Source organism: Scedosporium apiospermum (genome assembly GCF_000732125.1).
Source record: "Scedosporium apiospermum strain IHEM 14462 chromosome Unknown SEQ_SAPIO_0087, whole genome shotgun sequence".
NCBI lineage: Eukaryota > Fungi > Ascomycota > Sordariomycetes > Microascales > Microascaceae > Scedosporium > Scedosporium apiospermum.
In genome coordinates, this window is record NW_015971788.1 from 763,953 (window position 1) to 779,659 (window position 15,707).

The 15,707-nt window shown below is 53.7% G+C and overlaps 4 protein-coding genes and 2 pseudogenes across 4 annotated transcripts; 4 read left to right on the forward strand and 2 right to left on the reverse strand.

Annotated features, from left to right (window-relative positions):
- Positions 1-1,135: 1,135 nt before the first annotated feature.
- SAPIO_CDS2915 (uncharacterized protein) lies at positions 1,136-3,401 on the forward strand (the record flags this gene model as incomplete). Its single annotated transcript, XM_016785821.1, has 2 exons — positions 1,136-1,402; positions 1,980-3,401. The coding sequence occupies 2 exons, from the start codon at positions 1,136-1,138 to the stop codon at positions 3,399-3,401; spliced, it is 1,689 nt and encodes a 562-aa protein (XP_016644603.1).
- Positions 3,402-4,913: 1,512 nt separating this feature from the next.
- On the reverse strand, positions 4,914-5,816 carry SAPIO_CDS2916 (Protein AF-9-like protein; the record flags this gene model as incomplete). The annotated part of the gene is made up of 2 exons (XM_016785822.1): positions 4,914-5,491; positions 5,576-5,816. 2 exons carry the CDS (start codon positions 5,814-5,816, stop codon positions 4,914-4,916), a joined length of 819 nt encoding a protein of 272 aa, XP_016644604.1.
- Positions 5,817-6,429: 613 nt separating this feature from the next.
- On the forward strand, positions 6,430-7,385 carry SAPIO_CDS2917 (uncharacterized protein; the record flags this gene model as incomplete). The annotated part of the gene is made up of 2 exons (XM_016785823.1): positions 6,430-6,482; positions 6,620-7,385. 2 exons carry the CDS (start codon positions 6,430-6,432, stop codon positions 7,383-7,385), a joined length of 819 nt encoding a protein of 272 aa, XP_016644605.1.
- A 115-nt stretch (positions 7,386-7,500) lies between these two features.
- SAPIO_CDS2918 lies at positions 7,501-8,484 on the reverse strand (annotated as a pseudogene; the record flags this gene model as incomplete).
- A 462-nt stretch (positions 8,485-8,946) lies between these two features.
- SAPIO_CDS2919 lies at positions 8,947-10,671 on the forward strand (annotated as a pseudogene; the record flags this gene model as incomplete).
- A 2,078-nt stretch (positions 10,672-12,749) lies between these two features.
- Positions 12,750-14,985, forward strand: SAPIO_CDS2920 (uncharacterized protein; the record flags this gene model as incomplete). Its single annotated transcript, XM_016785824.1, has 3 exons — positions 12,750-13,026; positions 13,106-13,814; positions 13,899-14,985. 3 exons carry the CDS (start codon positions 12,750-12,752, stop codon positions 14,983-14,985), a joined length of 2,073 nt encoding a protein of 690 aa, XP_016644606.1.
- Between the last annotated feature and the right edge of the window lie 722 nt (positions 14,986-15,707).

Genomic DNA, 15,707 nt, shown 5'->3' on the forward strand with positions numbered 1-15,707 from the left:
GTCAGTATTGTTTATCGACTTTGTGTCGCGTGTACAAATTCTGCCGCGGTCTATTCGCCTGCAGACGAGGTACAGTTGAGGTTGCACTCACGCGCACACACTGGGTTGGTACAATTTGTGCAGGCGGCAATCCCGCATGGCAACCTCGGACGTTCGGATATAGTGTACATGGGTACAAGACCTCCTGAGCATAGCTCAAATTTTTCCTTCGGCTTGAGGTTCAATGCTACTTTGTATAGCGCTGCTTGAGGCCTCTGACACACTGTGGACTGCTGGAATGATGTTCTGAATCAATCACTGCTGCGACAGTATCAATTCGTATTGACTCCAATTGTGAACCGTACCTTGGCCTGCCTCTTATCACGTTGCCCCCTTTCGCCTCTGCCATTCTCCCTCGCCTCTTTTCTGTTCCATCTTGATCCTTTGTCATTCCCCCCAAGCCACACTCAAAGCATAAACAAAAGAAACAACAAACGTTCACTTGACGGCGTCGTCCTCCCGTTTGTTGCCATCTCCAACTTCTTCATTCAATCGACAAACGCCTTATTCATCGTTTGCATTTGGCGCATCGCTCTCTTTTGATTCATTTTGGCCTGGCCGTCAAGAATACACTACATAAATTGCATCAATCTCTCCCCTTTCCTGCTGCTCATCTACCTTGATCGAGCTTAGCTGCTTTGCCTGCCGACCCACCGCGGACCCGAATCTACCAACCAGCCCCTTGGTTCCATTTTCGACGCAACCGAAACCAAAGGAACCCGAGACCGCCCAGAAGCAGAGCCCCCAAACAGGAGAGAAGAAGAAGAGGTGACTCGTGCAGGTTCAGAGGCAAAGGAAAAAAAAAAAGTGCCCGTCGTCCCACTCGACGAACCCACGAACTTCCCACACACACCAACGATTGTTAATTCCTCCCTCGCCCGCACCAGCATTCTTTCTGCTGTTTGCTTGTTTTAATTTTTTCCTTCTTCTTTTCCGTCGTCCATCCTTCACACCAACCTCCTCTCGTTTTACGGTCCCCGTTCCACTTCCTTCCGCATAAGAGACAGCAACAGACGAGAACGAAGGAAGACCTTTTCCCATCACCCGAGCTTGGTGCATCCCCCCGATGGTTGCGACGCAATAGTGCCATTTCAACATGGCCTTCAACTTCAACTGGTCGCCGCTCGCGGCCGACGCGCAATTCTACAACCGAGCCAAAGACCTGCTCACAAGGGCCCTCAACAAGTCCCCGAAGCCTCCCATCATCGTTGATGATATCCTCGTCTCCGACTTCCACCTGGGCTCTACGCCCCCCGACCTCGAGATCCTCGAGATTGGCGACCTCGCCGAGGATAGGTTCCGCGGTATTTTCAAGATGTGCTACTCCGGCGATGCCGCTGTGACGCTCAAGACGCGTGTTCAGGTATGATTTTTGGATTGCTTGTCTTTTGCTGTCATGCTTGCAATTTTCTTCCCTCTCCCTAGACGATAAGCTGTTGTTTTTTTTTTTTTTTTTCCCCTCGTTATTTTGGGGAGACTCTTTATCTGGTTACGCGACCTGGTGTTTTTTTTCCCTAGTGCCGAAGCTTCAGAGCACCACGGCACAGACGCAAATTTTTGCGACCAGGCTTAATTGCTCAGCTACCTCCGCCATTCCCGCTACCAAAGCTCTCGCCGAGCCATTGGCGACAGCATCACCATCGCAGACAGCAGACAGCCCCGTACCAATGCCAATCGCTGCTCCATCAAATCCTTTATCTCCCATCGTTGTGAAGCTGCCTGCAAACTTTCCCCTTCCATTTCGCCCCCTTATTTCCGACGATGCCGCAGTCGTTTTGTTTCATCAGCTTTTCCTCATCGCCCCTCTTTCCTTTCTCACCCTAGCATCCATGTTTGCATTGATTTCCAAATTACCCCAACCGGGATTACACACGCTATTGTCGCGACCTGGATAGTCAATGCAATAGCAGTATGCTAATATATCAACACCACCGAAATAGGCAAACCCAATGAACACTTACCTCAACTGCACGCCGTCCTTTACGTCACCGCAACCGCTAGCCGCATCCGACGGACTCACGATACCTCTGTCCATAACGTTATCGCATATTCGCCTGTCCGCCTTCATCATCGTAGTCTACTCGAAACACAAGGGCGTCACCATTGTCTTCCGCAATGACCCCCTCGAATCCCTCAAGGTCTCGTCGACCTTTGACTCGATCCAGTTTGTGCGCGATTACCTGCAACGCACCATTGAGAACCAGCTCCGGAACCTGATGATGGAAGAGCTGCCGAGCATAATCCACCGATTTTCCCTCCAGGTCCTATGCCATCGCCTGCCGCGTGATGACAAGGACGACGGCGAGGGTGTCATTGACCCACTTGCGAGCCCGCCCCTCGATCCCGTCGATTCGGCTGGCAACTTACTCGACCCGAGCCAGATCTCCGAGCTTAACCTCACCGATAGCGAAGAGGTTCAGTTCCAATTCCGCTCGCTCTTCTCGAACTTGAACTTGATGCGCCTCACCGAGGTTGCCACCGCCCACAGCTTCCTCTCGACTTTTACCCCCGGTCTTAAGGATATTCAACTCCGCGCGACGGATTCTGACCTCTCGGACACTAGCGGAAGCTCGACGCCTCGATCTCCTCGATCTCCTAGCCCCGGCCACGCCAAGACGTACTCGTTCAACCCCACGTCGACCTCGTATACGTACTCCGACTCGGGAAGCTCCTCCAATGGACAGATCCCCTCGCGCCCTTCGTTGGTCAACTTCAACTCGGCCACCACCGGGCTGGCATTGGGATCTGGCAGGTCTCGCTCGTCATACACCGCGCGGAAAAGGAAACATCGGGTTGTCAATCTCAGGAAGTCCAAGTCCGAGAGCGGATCGGAAGCTTCTAGCGAGGCGGGCGATTCTAGTATGGATAACGCCTCGGCCGTCACGGAAACCGCTTCCGAGCCTCTCATGACTAGCAGCATTCCCGAGGAACCCGAGGAGGAGATTGCGGCGCCCGCCGTGCCTCCCACTGCCTCTATCAAGAAGACCCGCTTCGAGGATACTGCGGAGAAGAAGAGGTCCAGGATGCCGACTCGTTCGCCTCTCACATCCGATCTGTTTAGCAAGCCCGAGGAGGCTGCCCCGTCCGCAAACGTCGCGCCGATTGTCGCCGACGAGAAGCCCGCTGCCAAGCCTGCTTCTCCTGCTGCCAGCTCTTCGCGTGCCACCAAACCCGAGAAGCGACCTCAGACCGAACAAACTTCGCCCGCTTTTGATGCACCATCCATCATCCTCGAGCAAGCCTGGATCATGAAGATGGCCGGAGAGATCGCCCGCCGCGTGTACGATGAGAAGAGCCGCCGGGAAGCCCTTTGGGACGACAGGGAGGATGTTCCCCCTCCTTACGAAGCCGCCTCTAGGTAGGCTGTACAACCACAACTATCAATAATCGAGGGGGGAAACCCACTCGTTCGGCCAACTTTTTATTTCTCTTTTTCCTTGCGTCATCTCATCTCCTTATCGAATTATCAGCTTGTTGTCCCAATACAGCTTTTTGGCAAGGCGTTCCGGTTTCTTTGACACAATTCAGGCTCTCCTATCAAGAAGGATGAGAGGAAGGAGAAGGGAGGGGAAAACAGGAGCGCGCTTTTATTCCTAATGTATAACCACACCCCGTGTCATAACGGCGTTGAGAGGGAGTTTTTGAGTCTATTGTAGGACAATTCGTCTCTGCACTTTTTCTTTTCTTTTCCTTTTTTTCAGCTTGTTACCATCAAAAATTGGGGCGTGTGTGTGGGGGGGGGGAGAGAGAGAGAGCAAACCAACTCTGCAATGATGGGAAATTTTTGGAGACTTTAGAACGGAAAAAAAGGGTTGAGGAGTTTCACGGTTCGCAAAAACACAACATCAACAAACCTGGGATTTAGAAGAAAGAACAAAGACTCAATGTCGGAGGACCCGTGATTGGAACCCCTTTACCACTTTTCCTTTTGTCTCCTTTTTGCTCTCGTTCGTTTCATGATTAACTGCTGAACAGGAGGGTGTCGAGATACCCATATATAGCAGAAACCAAATTTTTTGTCTTTATCATCATTGTTTACCCATTGCCCACGCAATCATTCGAACCGCCTACGTCTTTTCCTTTGTCTATTTTCCTTACTTGGGAAGGTTGGAATGGGAGGGTCGACGTCGCATGGGAGAGAATGGGAAGAATCTCTTATTATACACACATGCTGAACGGAAGCAAGAAAAAAAAAAACCACCTCAAAAAGAGGGTACAGAGGGATACAAAAAGAATGGGATTCCCGGAATTCGTGGCTGGTTTGGTTGGCTTGGTTTGGTGGAGTTGTGCTTAGAAGACTTCTGTTTTTTTGTTTGATCTTGGGGTTATTATTGCTCCTCGTCCTGGATGGACTGAGGGCCCTTGAGCGGCTCAAGCTAGCTCGTAGAAATTCCACTCTCATTAAGTGTGCGATTCCGATTTGTCTCCTCTCCTGTGCTTGTGTGATTGATCTAAGGCTGCTGTTTGAAAATGATCTCGATGTTGCTTTTTTTGTCTACTTTACTCCTTAACGCCGTCCGAAACCCAGCCAACCGCCAGCCTCCGTTTTGATATCCCTGCTCTTCGTATACTCATACAAGAAGGTTCTGGCTCTTAAATGCATTTATAGCCAAGTCACCCCACTCATTCCATGCCATCGTAATCCCGCCTCTCAACTTCTCTCACGGACACGACCTCCTCGACCCACGCCTCCTAGGCCGATAATCCGAATCATCCCTCTCCCCCTCCACATCTGCCTTCCAATCCCCATCAGCCTCCAGCTTCTTCACCGACCTCCTCCTATTCCTCTGCGGCGGCTTCTTCACATTCGCACCAGCAGCAGCAGCAGTGTCGGCAGTGGCGGCGCCGCGCAGACCAATCGGCGGAGGAAGTCCCTACGTCCCCGCCTTCTTCGCCAGCGCCTCCGCCGCCGCCGCATTCTCCGCCTTCAACTCCGCCAACCTCTTCTCCTTCTCCGCATTCGCCGTCTTCGTCTCGTCGATCCACCCCATGACCTTCTCCAATGCTTTACTAATCCTCTCCCGCTCAATGTCTTCTGTTTCTTTGGAAAATGGCTGCTCGGCCGTTAGGTGCAGCGGCACCAGCGCCGACCTCTCATACACAATCCCCGAGGCCGGATCCACCGCCGCCGGCTTCTTACTCGCGGCGCCCTTCCCCCCTGGTGCTTGTCCGGCGCGTGCATGCGCCCCCGACGTGAGCAGGTTGTAGAATACCTCGTAGGGCTCGTTGAAGAGCTGCTCTTCGTAGTTCCACGCGATGATGGCGCCGTCGGGTTGGCGCGAGCGGGCTTTTTCCTCGTCGTTTTTGCCGTACGGGTGGAGGCGGAGGTGGTGGTAGAGGGTTTGGGCTTTTTCGCCGGATTCGCTCGAGTAGTAGAGTTTTATTGTGATTTCGAATTCGCCCCAGCCGGTTTCGTTGACGACGAAGGGTTTGCCTTTTTCGCCTTCGACCACTAAAGGGGTTCAAGGTCAGTCGCACGGTTTTTTCTTTTTTTTTGCCTTGCCCTTCTAAAAGGATGCGGTAGAGATTCACATACTCCGCACATGATTCGGGATCGACTCGTGAAGTTTAAACTGCACCCTCCGAAGCCAATACGTAATATCCGTGTCGTCCACGCCCTTGATGAATACCTGCCACGAGTGCGTGTGGCCGTCGGGCACGTTTGGGGGTTTGGGATTGGTCTTGTCGTCGAAGGGGCGCGCTGTCGTGCCGTAGATGAAGGGTCGGCTGATTTGGACGCCTTTCATGCGTTTGCCGAGTTGGTTTGGGGGCGCCATCTTTTTGGGAGATGGCCGCGACGATTTGGGCGGATAGAGGAAGCGGGGGGAGCGGGAGGAGAAAAGTTGCGATTTGGGGTTGAGATGTTGAGAGAAAGTACTTCGTAGAATCGAGCTTGCCACAATAGGCTTGTGATTATGCTCAGTGCCTAAGGTACTTCGTACTTGGGACTCACTATTTTAGCAGGAGGCTGACAGAGCCTTGCTCAGAACAGTGAAGACTGCAAACGTCCACGGTTGGTCCGTGCGAGAAACCCTGCCGAAATCAAGCTTGGATTTGGTGATCAAATGTTGCTTGCTGAATGCGGTGTCGGATCAGATAAATCGCACCACTTTCTCATTGCTGTTGAGCTCAATTCACTGTTTTCGGCGGGTCAATTGAGACCAAACATAATCCTCAATCATCTTTTTTAATGTCGATAAGCTAGTTTGCATACACATAGCTAGCATCCTCTCTCTAAGAGCTCAGTGCTGCCTCTGTGCACTATCCGCTGAGCTCCTTCATCCCACCCACAAGCTTCACGCCACCTCATAGCCGGACCTGCATAGCTAGCTCTAAGCTCGTATCAGCCCAGCATGTCCGCCGTAAAGAGGATCATAGTGTGCGGCGGAAATGGCTTCCTTGGCTCTCGCATCTGCAAATTCGCCGTTGCGCGCGGCTGGGATGTAACCTCCATCAGGCAAGCTCTCCCACTCGCACTCATCACTGTCTCCCTCACTCATACACATCTCTTCACATACATAACATGACCGAAAAAAAAAAGAAAAGAAAAGAAGAGCTTCTCCCTCTAACGCCCAACCAGCCGCTCCGGTGAACCTCGTTGGGATGCCGTCTCCTCATCCTCATCCCCTCCACCCTGGGCCCACAAAGTCTCCTGGGAACACGCCGACATCCTCCAGCCCTCCACCTACACGCCGCTCCTCAAAGATGCCGACTATGTCGTACACTCCCTTGGGATCCTCCTCGAAGCCGACTACAAGGGCATCGTCCGCGGCACCCAATCGCCCCTCTCCGCCATCAAAACTTCCTTCGCATCCTCGGTCGACCGCGGCGTCAACCCCCTCGAGCGGAAGGAGGGTGAGGACATCAAGCCGCCCAACCCCAAAGACCAGATGTCCTACGAGATAATGAACCGCGATAGTGCCATTACGCTGGCGAGGCATGCCGAATCGAGCAATGTCGGTACTTTCTGCTACGTCTCCGCCATGGCGGGGCCGCCGGGCGTGCCGTCGAGGTATCTTTCGACGAAGCGCGAGGCTGAGAGGGCTATTGCGGAGCATTTTCCTAGGATGAGGAATGTTTTTGTGAGGCCGCCTTTTATGTATGATAGCTCGAGGGGTATTACTGTGGGTATCGCCGCTGCTACCGGTGTTGGGACGCTGTTGAATGGGATTACGAGGGGTGTGTTTGGGGGCTTGATGGGGGCTGGTGGGATTAAGCCGCTCAAGGTTGAGACCGTTGCTGAGGGCCTCGTGGAGGCGCTCGCTGATGAGAGCGTCAGTGGGCCGGTGGAAACAGAGCAGATTGAAGAACTCGCGTCAAGAGGCTGGAGAAAGAGCATGTTGTAAGATGATCAGTGGCCCGATTCATGTTCTTTTCTATGTGTATTACCATCCGCTAAAGGCATAGACTGTAACAATACTATTGAATAATTTCTCCCCCCTTCTTAAAAAAAAAAAAAGATCAAATCATAGTACCGCGCTCGAAGCTGTCCCGCAGATCCGCCGTATACTTGTTGTAGAACCTCGCCAGCTTCTGGTTGAACTGCTTGTTCTTCTCGTTGATGTATGTGACATCGCCATCGTCCCCATCCTTCGCCATCCTCTCCCTCCTCTTCTTCAACCTCTGGTCCTCCGCCCTCCTCAAATCCTCCACCAACCGATCAATCGCCGCCTTATCCGGCTTATTCTCCGCAAACGCGGTCGAATCCGACGTAGAATAAAATGACCCGTCCTTATCCACGGCAATGAGCTCACCGTCCTCCGTCTCAATAATATCCAACCCGCCACTAGCCGCAGCCCTCTCGACGGCCGCCATCTTCTCCTTTTCGTACTTTTCCATATCGGGCGCTATATTCCTCATCTGGCGCTTATAAACCTTGTTGGCCTCCGAGGTGTAATCGGAGAAGAGGTTCCCGTCACGTCGCCCGGCCTTCTTCTTCATGCGGCGATCCCACGCCTCACTCTCATCCACCGTCCAGTCCCATGCGCGCTTCCGCTCGAAATCGCCGCCCGCCTCCTCGATGTCCGCCTTGAGAAGCTTGTGCGACGCGATGGCGTGCTTGCGGTGTAGGGCTGAGAGTTGGGAGGGATCCTCGGAGACGCGTTGGGCTTCGCGGGTGGCGGCTTTGAAGTTTTCTTCGGAAGAGGTTTTGGCGCGGGCTTTGAGGGCTTTGAAGCGGGCGAGACGGTCTAGGGCTGCTGATTTGGTGGGGGGGGTGGCTGTGGAGGAGGAAGGGGGGTCTGATGGGGTTGATTCAGAGGGCTGGCTTGGTTGGGAGAACTTTTGTGCTCGTTGTTCTTGGGGGTCCTCATCTTGTGTCATGGTAGTTGAGGTCGTTTCGGCGGGGGTTTCCTCGACAGGCGTCTCTGATGAGGCGGTTGCGGTGTCTGCGTTGGTATCGGGGTCCGACCCGGTTTCAGTCTTCCTCTTCTTGGAGGGAGGCATGTTGAGAATCAAGATTTGAATATGTTTTGTTTGTAGTTGCGGTGTAGTGGTTGGGTTTGGAAGAACGGATGGACGTTGGTAGTAGGGGATGGTGCTGTGGTCGTGAATCTCGACGATGGTGATACGACGAGAAAAGGCTATTGCTGGGTCGGCTATTGCTGGGTCTGCGGTTTCTTGAGCCTAGCTTATGTAAGGCCAATGTCACCAGCCACAACAAGATGCACCAGCCACGCTTCGACAGCCATTCAGAACAGAGAATTAAGCTCTGGACGCCAAGATCCAATTGAGACAGCCTCTCCACTTGACGCCAGTTTGACCCACGCGTTGAGCCGCAATGAGGATAGTGCGCTCCAAAAATCAACTCAATAACCTCAAAAATCCGGGGTAACCCCATACCAAGCTTCTCATGTCCCCACTTGACGAACAAATCCGCTTATACTCTCCGCCGCGATCAAGGGCCGCATGATGAACAGGTCGCCGTCTCTACCGGTCTCTTTAACCTATCTGAGGCGGCCTGTTGGGGGAACCAATCGGCACGTGCCAACTCCCGACACGCGGCTCATCTCAGGGAGGGCTCTCTCTCATGGCCATCGCGTCACCCCTGCTGGCGGAGCCGCTGGAGCGGAGGCAGCTCCTCGCCAGGCCAGATTCCAGTCGGATCTTGCCACGAGGTTCCGCATCTTCAAGACAACTCCAAAGCCTAGAGAGAAGTTGACGAAGCCGGATGCGGAGACGTACTTATTCTCGGATCTCGTTCTCGACTTGGGCTCCGAAGGGACCCGCGGCGTGAGGGACGCTGAAGAGAAGGATGAGGTCGCTCTAAATACGAAGTGGCACCTCGCCGCCTCTAAGACTGAGGAGAGAGCGCGAGAGAGGATTCTAATGGAGGCTGAGGACGTGAATCGCTCGATGGGGAATTATGGCACGCTGCAACGCATCCGGGGCGGCTCGTCTTGGCGAATCCGAGACAGTGACGTTGTCTCTATCGCATTACGGGGTGCACCCTCGTTCCGAGACAGCTCGCCTGCGGGGCATTTAGCATCGGGACCCAACATAGCCGTCGAATCCCCCGAAGAGTCTTTTCTTCTCAGAAACGGGATTCCTCATATAGTCTGGGAGGATGATGGATCGCTGCTTAGATGGATGCTTGCGAGGCGGGACCCTCGTCGGGCCTCCTCTATCCCCGCCCACAACCTCGACAGGATGATCGACTATCATGCTTCTACAAAACCCGATTCATATCTTTCTCGTCGGCTACTTTCACTCATCTCCAGGACTGAGGCGCCCGTTACGGTCACGGGACCCCTCCAGCGGCGGATATACGAGGATTTGCTCGAAGGCGACGACAAGCGGGCCAAAGAATTTAACACACCGTACGACGTTCTTAGTTTCATTGCCCTCCTGCAAAATGTGGTCGAGAAAAAAGGTAGCGGGCTACTCCCCGAAATCACACTTGTCGGCCTTCAGTACTCCGCAGAAGTTCACCATCTCGAATTCACGGCGCGATATCTCGAGATGGCTATTGAAGACAAGGAAAATGACCAAACATTGGCGGACCAGTTTTCAAGATATGTGGCAAACGCGCTATGGGCACTATCACGGAATCTAGACCTAGCCGCTGCGACATCTCCCAAATCGATATCGAGGCGAGACGTACTCCATCTTCTTGCGGGAGATCAGTTCCAGAGGCCCGCTTCACAGGATTCTTTCCGTATCGCCATGGCCGATCCGTTAGTCCGCAGGGAGGCGTATCCGACCTACATCCAACTCCTCGCGAGACTAGGAGCTTTACGCACTCTATGGCATGAATGGAGGGAATTGGTCGTCGTCGAACCCAATATGGGGAGCGAGCATTCACCACTACGATACGCAGACCTAATCGCGCGTAGTCTCCTCGACGCACACGATGTTATCCTCGCCTACCGACCCGAAATAGGGACTCCAGATGGCACCTTATCATGCAGCGTCGAGCAGGATATTATGTCTATACCGGAAGGAGCAATGCCACCGTCTAGTGACAGTACGGAGCATGCTAGTGATGATTACAATTGCCGCATCCCAATGCCAGATCAGCTGCCGGCGCTGGTGGCCGAGGCGTTAGAGGAGAAGTCGATAGCGCAATATATTGCCAGCATCCAGGAGCTAATTGGCGCTGCGGTTGAGGCTGAACAAGGCATGGAAGAATGATCTGGCAGACGTGGGTCTGCAGGGCTGAGCGCACATGCATATATGAATCGTTGGCTTTATGCCGGTTTGGTGATTGGGAAAGTCAGGGTGGGATCGAACCATCCAGGGGCTCTGCGTTGTGCGTCATCCGCAGTCTCGGACTTGTTGGTCAAGGATCGGTTTTGGCGTTGCAAAGGAAGCTGGACCAAGCCTATGCTGCATCAATCCGCCCAGCGCAGCGCATCGTATATTTTCTTCATCTTTTATCCGCATGCTGCATTATTGGAGTTTAAACAACAATGTCAGAAGATCAATATGTATTAACCGTCTTCGTCTCTTGTCTGCAACCATTTCCCCTTCTGTTCCCTCATCAATCATCAATCACTTATCCCCTGGCCCCATGCGAAGGCGGCCGTCCTGTCAGGAACTCGTATTATCATTCCTTGCACAAGGGCGGTCGTCTTCGCACCAGTCAGAGGCCACCAGTGTCATCGTCAGACCACGCACCCACTTTCTGACGACCGAAAAGCTGAGAGATTTTGGTGGCTTGCATTCGAATCTGTGCGACCAATATGGGAGGCCCATCCTGTCTTTTTTTCTTCTCATTCCCCCAAAATTCCAACCCAGCCCCGAGCTCGCATGCATGCACCAAGTTGGACTGAGAGGGGGGCGCATTTCAGCACGGATGATTGGATAACATGCGGTAATTGACTGATGAGCTCTTCCAGGTTCAGGACATGGGCTCAATATTTGGCTTATCCAGCTTCTTGCCAAGTACTCAGTATGCACACCCACCTTCAGATTCATCCCCATCGCCGCTATTTTTTTCATTTGTTTTTCTTTGTTCCCATCGAGTCTCAGATTCTGTCTTCCCCGCTTACGCGGCAAGAGAGCTTCGGGAATAGCCTCCCTCTCTTTTTTCCCATAGGGCGACGAATAGTGACTCGCGAGATTGATATTGGACACCACACTCACAGATACCGCTCTTTCGGGAGATGACGACTAGAAACACAGAGAAACACAGAACCCAGCTGCCTGGGCAGGGTTGAATGGGAGGGAGGATCCGAACTCATCTGTCTTACTTCGTACAATGACGGGGTCTCACGAGGGATATTACGCCGCGTTGTTCGATCCTCGCACCCATTGATTTCTCGGGGGAACTTGAGTCGAGTTCTCGTGTCTTTCTTTCTGCAAGCTGGAGGAGAGGTTACTCAAAGAAACAATAGGTCCGTTAAAGTGCGGAATTTTCCCATGGTCGTTTTTCAAAGATAGGACAGCTGCTTGGGGAACATGAAGAAATACACGAAGAACGAAGGAAATTTTATCTCTTTCTCTTCTACTTTTCCACTTCGCCCATGCTCTAGGAAGTACGAATGTAGACACGCGAAGATAGACATGCAAGATCCTCCACCCTGTCAAATCATGCTGTCGTCTCAACAAGCTACCCACCTCGTCATTCCTAAGGCCTTTGCCACCCCAGCCTTAAAAGCATGGATGCCTCTTCTCTCCAATCTCCTATAGGTCACCGTCACTGCCCCCCCTTGCTAGGCCAGACCTCGCTAGCGGAACGCAGCAGATCCAGCCCATGAAATGACCTCTGTGCAACAACTCCGTAGAGCTGGTCTCCGGCCTTTACCCAGTAAGAATACTCGAGGATCTCGTATGGAAAAGAGAAAAAGGCGCCCAGAGATTGCAAGCCCGTTTTTTTCGCCTGCCAGCTCAGGAAGCTTCCCTGCATTCTTTCCCTACCCTTGCGACCTTTTCTGACGCTCACCCACATCTTCCCTCTCTCCTCCACACAGTGGTGTCCCCCCGGTGCTTTCTTTCTTTCTTTTGTTTTTCTCACTTTTTACCTCTTCCATTCGTTCGGCGTAATTCTTAAGCCTCTCTTACTGTTGGGAAGTCCCTGCACTCCATTAATACCTATATCCGCAAGGCCCTATTGCTACCCCGTCCATTTTTGTCTCGACAACTACTACCTCTCTCCACCCCACCCTCGAGTTTTCTTCCCCATCGAGTAAAAGTATTGTCCCGCCCTCCCCGCGGGAGAGACCCGGCCCCAAAAATAGATCCATGAATAGACTTCGGTCGCTCTCAACATGATATGGCCTCCCTACCGCTCCGTGCCGGGGCCGATGGCGCGTTCGGACACGGGCGATCGGGCGATCCGTCGTCGCGGCGGTAGCACGTCGTTTCCTTTACTTGTGCTTCTCCTTGTACTTGCTAGCGTCGACCTGTCGTGGCAGCAAGGAGATCCGGTGTCGAACTTTTGCAGACGGTTCGGACACCAGACGACAATTGTTGATGAAAGGCTTTACATTGATGGGGGGTTCTTGAATTATAATCCTCTTGAGCAGTTCCCGGAGAACTATACAAGTATGTCTTTTCCTCTTACACCCCAACCAACCTTCCGACGAGAAAGAGTCCCAACTAAAACATTCGTTTTTCAAAACAGATGACTACCTTTTCTTCCACGACCTCTCCACAGTCGCCAACTCGGGCATGCCCCAACTCTACGCCAACCTCTCCAAAAACCGCACGATCCCCAGCCTCCACGGCGGCGTCCTCTGGGGCGATTCGGTCAACAAGCGCGTGTACCAGTTCGGCGGCGAATTTCCCGGGCGCGACCTCACGACTCCCTTTCGCGGCATCTACGCCTACGACATCCTCGATGACCAATGGGATTTCTTCGGCCTCGATCACGTCTCGCAGCCGGCTTCGACGGTCATTTACCGCACGAGCTACGGCGCCGGCGTCGCCATCCCCGAGCGCGGTGAGGGCTACTATTTCGGTGGGTGGATCAGTAACCGGTCGGAACCGAACTGGGGCGCTACGCCTGTCGCGACGTCGTATCTTGTCAAGTATGAGATGGATAAGAACTTGTGGACGAATAGCTCAGGCCCGGCGGATCGTGTGGGAAGGGCCGAGGGGAGCCTCGTCTATGTGCCCGCGGGCGACTCCGGGATGCTCGTGTACTTTGGGGGCGTGCGGGATAAGTTTGGGAACGGGACCGTGATTGAGGGGCAGCCGATGGATGAGATTTTGTTATACGATGTGTTGAGCTTTAAGTGGTATACGCAGAAGGCGTCGGGGACGATACCGGAGATGAGGAGCCGGTTTTGTTCGGGGGTTGCGTGGGCAGACGACCGGTCGTCGTATAACATGTGCGTTTTTCGTCTTCTCCTCCTTGCCCATTTTCGAACCTTCCTTTTCCATTCAAGCACTAACATCAAGAAAAAAATATGTAGATATATATATGGCGGCGCGGGCATGCCCCCCAACACGGCAGGTTTCGACGACATCTACGTTCTTTCCCTCCCCACCTTCACCTGGATCAAGCTCTACCCCAACGACACGACCTCCAGCACCGGCGAATACCCGCACCACAGCCTCTCCTGCAACGTCCACCTCGACGGGTCCCAGATGCTCATCATCGGCGGCAGCTTCCCGGTCTCGGACATGTGCGACACGCCCGAGCAATGGGGCGTGCACAACCTCGACATGGGACGTCGGAACTCGGACGGCGCCGTGTGGCAGCTTTACGATCCGGCGAAGAAGGGGTACGTGGTGCCATGGGATATCCGGAACGTCGTGGGGGGTTCGGAGACAGGCGCCAGCACGAAGAGGGAACCTGAGAACGGCTTCAGCAGTCCCGATTTAAAGACTTTGCTTGCTAGGACTGCCTCGGCGCCTACCCGCACACCTACGAGAGACGTCGGCGGGGACAAGGAGGGCGGGAACAAACTCTCCACGGGCGCCATCGCAGGCATAGCTGTCGGAAGCGCCGTGGGAGCCATCGTGCTCCTCTCTGCCTGCATCTTCATCATCCGCAAGAGACGCGCGGCGGGCAACAAGCCCGAGATGGCAATGTCCCCCGGCGGTGGCGGAGGAGGACTAGGACCAGGACCCCACGGCTACCCATCTCCTTACTACGAACCCGTCAGCGCCTACCCCAACAGCCCACCCCCTCACTCCTCCCACTACAACCAATACAACCTCCCCGTCCCCGTCCAATCCTCCCCCATCGAACTCGCCGCCTCCTCCCCACACCCACCAACGACGCCGGGCCCCTACGAAGCGACTGCGACGCCCGATTCTACGCACGCCAAAGTCGACCACGGATCGTGGACGCCGGATCATCACCGGTCGTACTCGACGCTACAGGCGCACTCGCCGAATCCTACGAGTCCCGGGGCGTATACGGCGTATACGACTAGCTCGGGGTACGGGGAGGCGGCGCACGAACTTAGTGCAACGCCGGGGTTTGAGAGGAGGAGGGAAAGGGGTAGGGATAGGGAGCCGGGGAGGGTTCACGAGACGTATTATCATGCATAATAATGTGATTTTCTTCCATTTTTTTTTTTTTTTTGTGATTCTTTTTGTTGGGTAGCGTTTTGCGCCTGGGGGTCTTACACGTTGGAATGTATCGTAGCAAGGAGTTTATCGCACCCCCAAAAATTGATATACCATAATCTCGACGAGAAAAACTAAGCATCCAGATCATGCGAAGGAACCCCTTCCCTTCGCCCCTTCCGCGCCATCACCAGTCCGTCCACCAAAAGCTTTATATACCACCCCAAGCCCAAAGTTACCAGCCGAGCAGCACTGCAGGGTGCACTCGGGGATGGCTTCCCCAAACTGCTCAATGGTTGTCAGCAAAAACTGCGGTTTTTCGTAGCCTCGGAATCGTCGATTCGACGCCCGGGGTGAGCTTTTTGCACTTTTTTTTTCTGAAGAATTTTCTTGCCAAGAATAAGAATCGACTCATTTCCAGGCCTCTTACCTAAAGATACCTGGTCCAACCTGATCTCGTGAGGATAATCCGAATCTTGACAATGCCAAGGGGAGTAGAAGTGACGATGTCCCATTCGCTTCGTTTCAGTCCCCCCCCGATATCGCCACGCACACAACGGACACGACCTATCTCCGATCAAGCCGGGCTTCTCGCCGACCCTCCGCTCCCGGACAGCAAACCCGGAACCGGGTTATCCGCCCTCGGACCATGAATCCACATTGTCGGGTCCATCGCCCGCGTCACCGTTACCTGATTAGGAAAA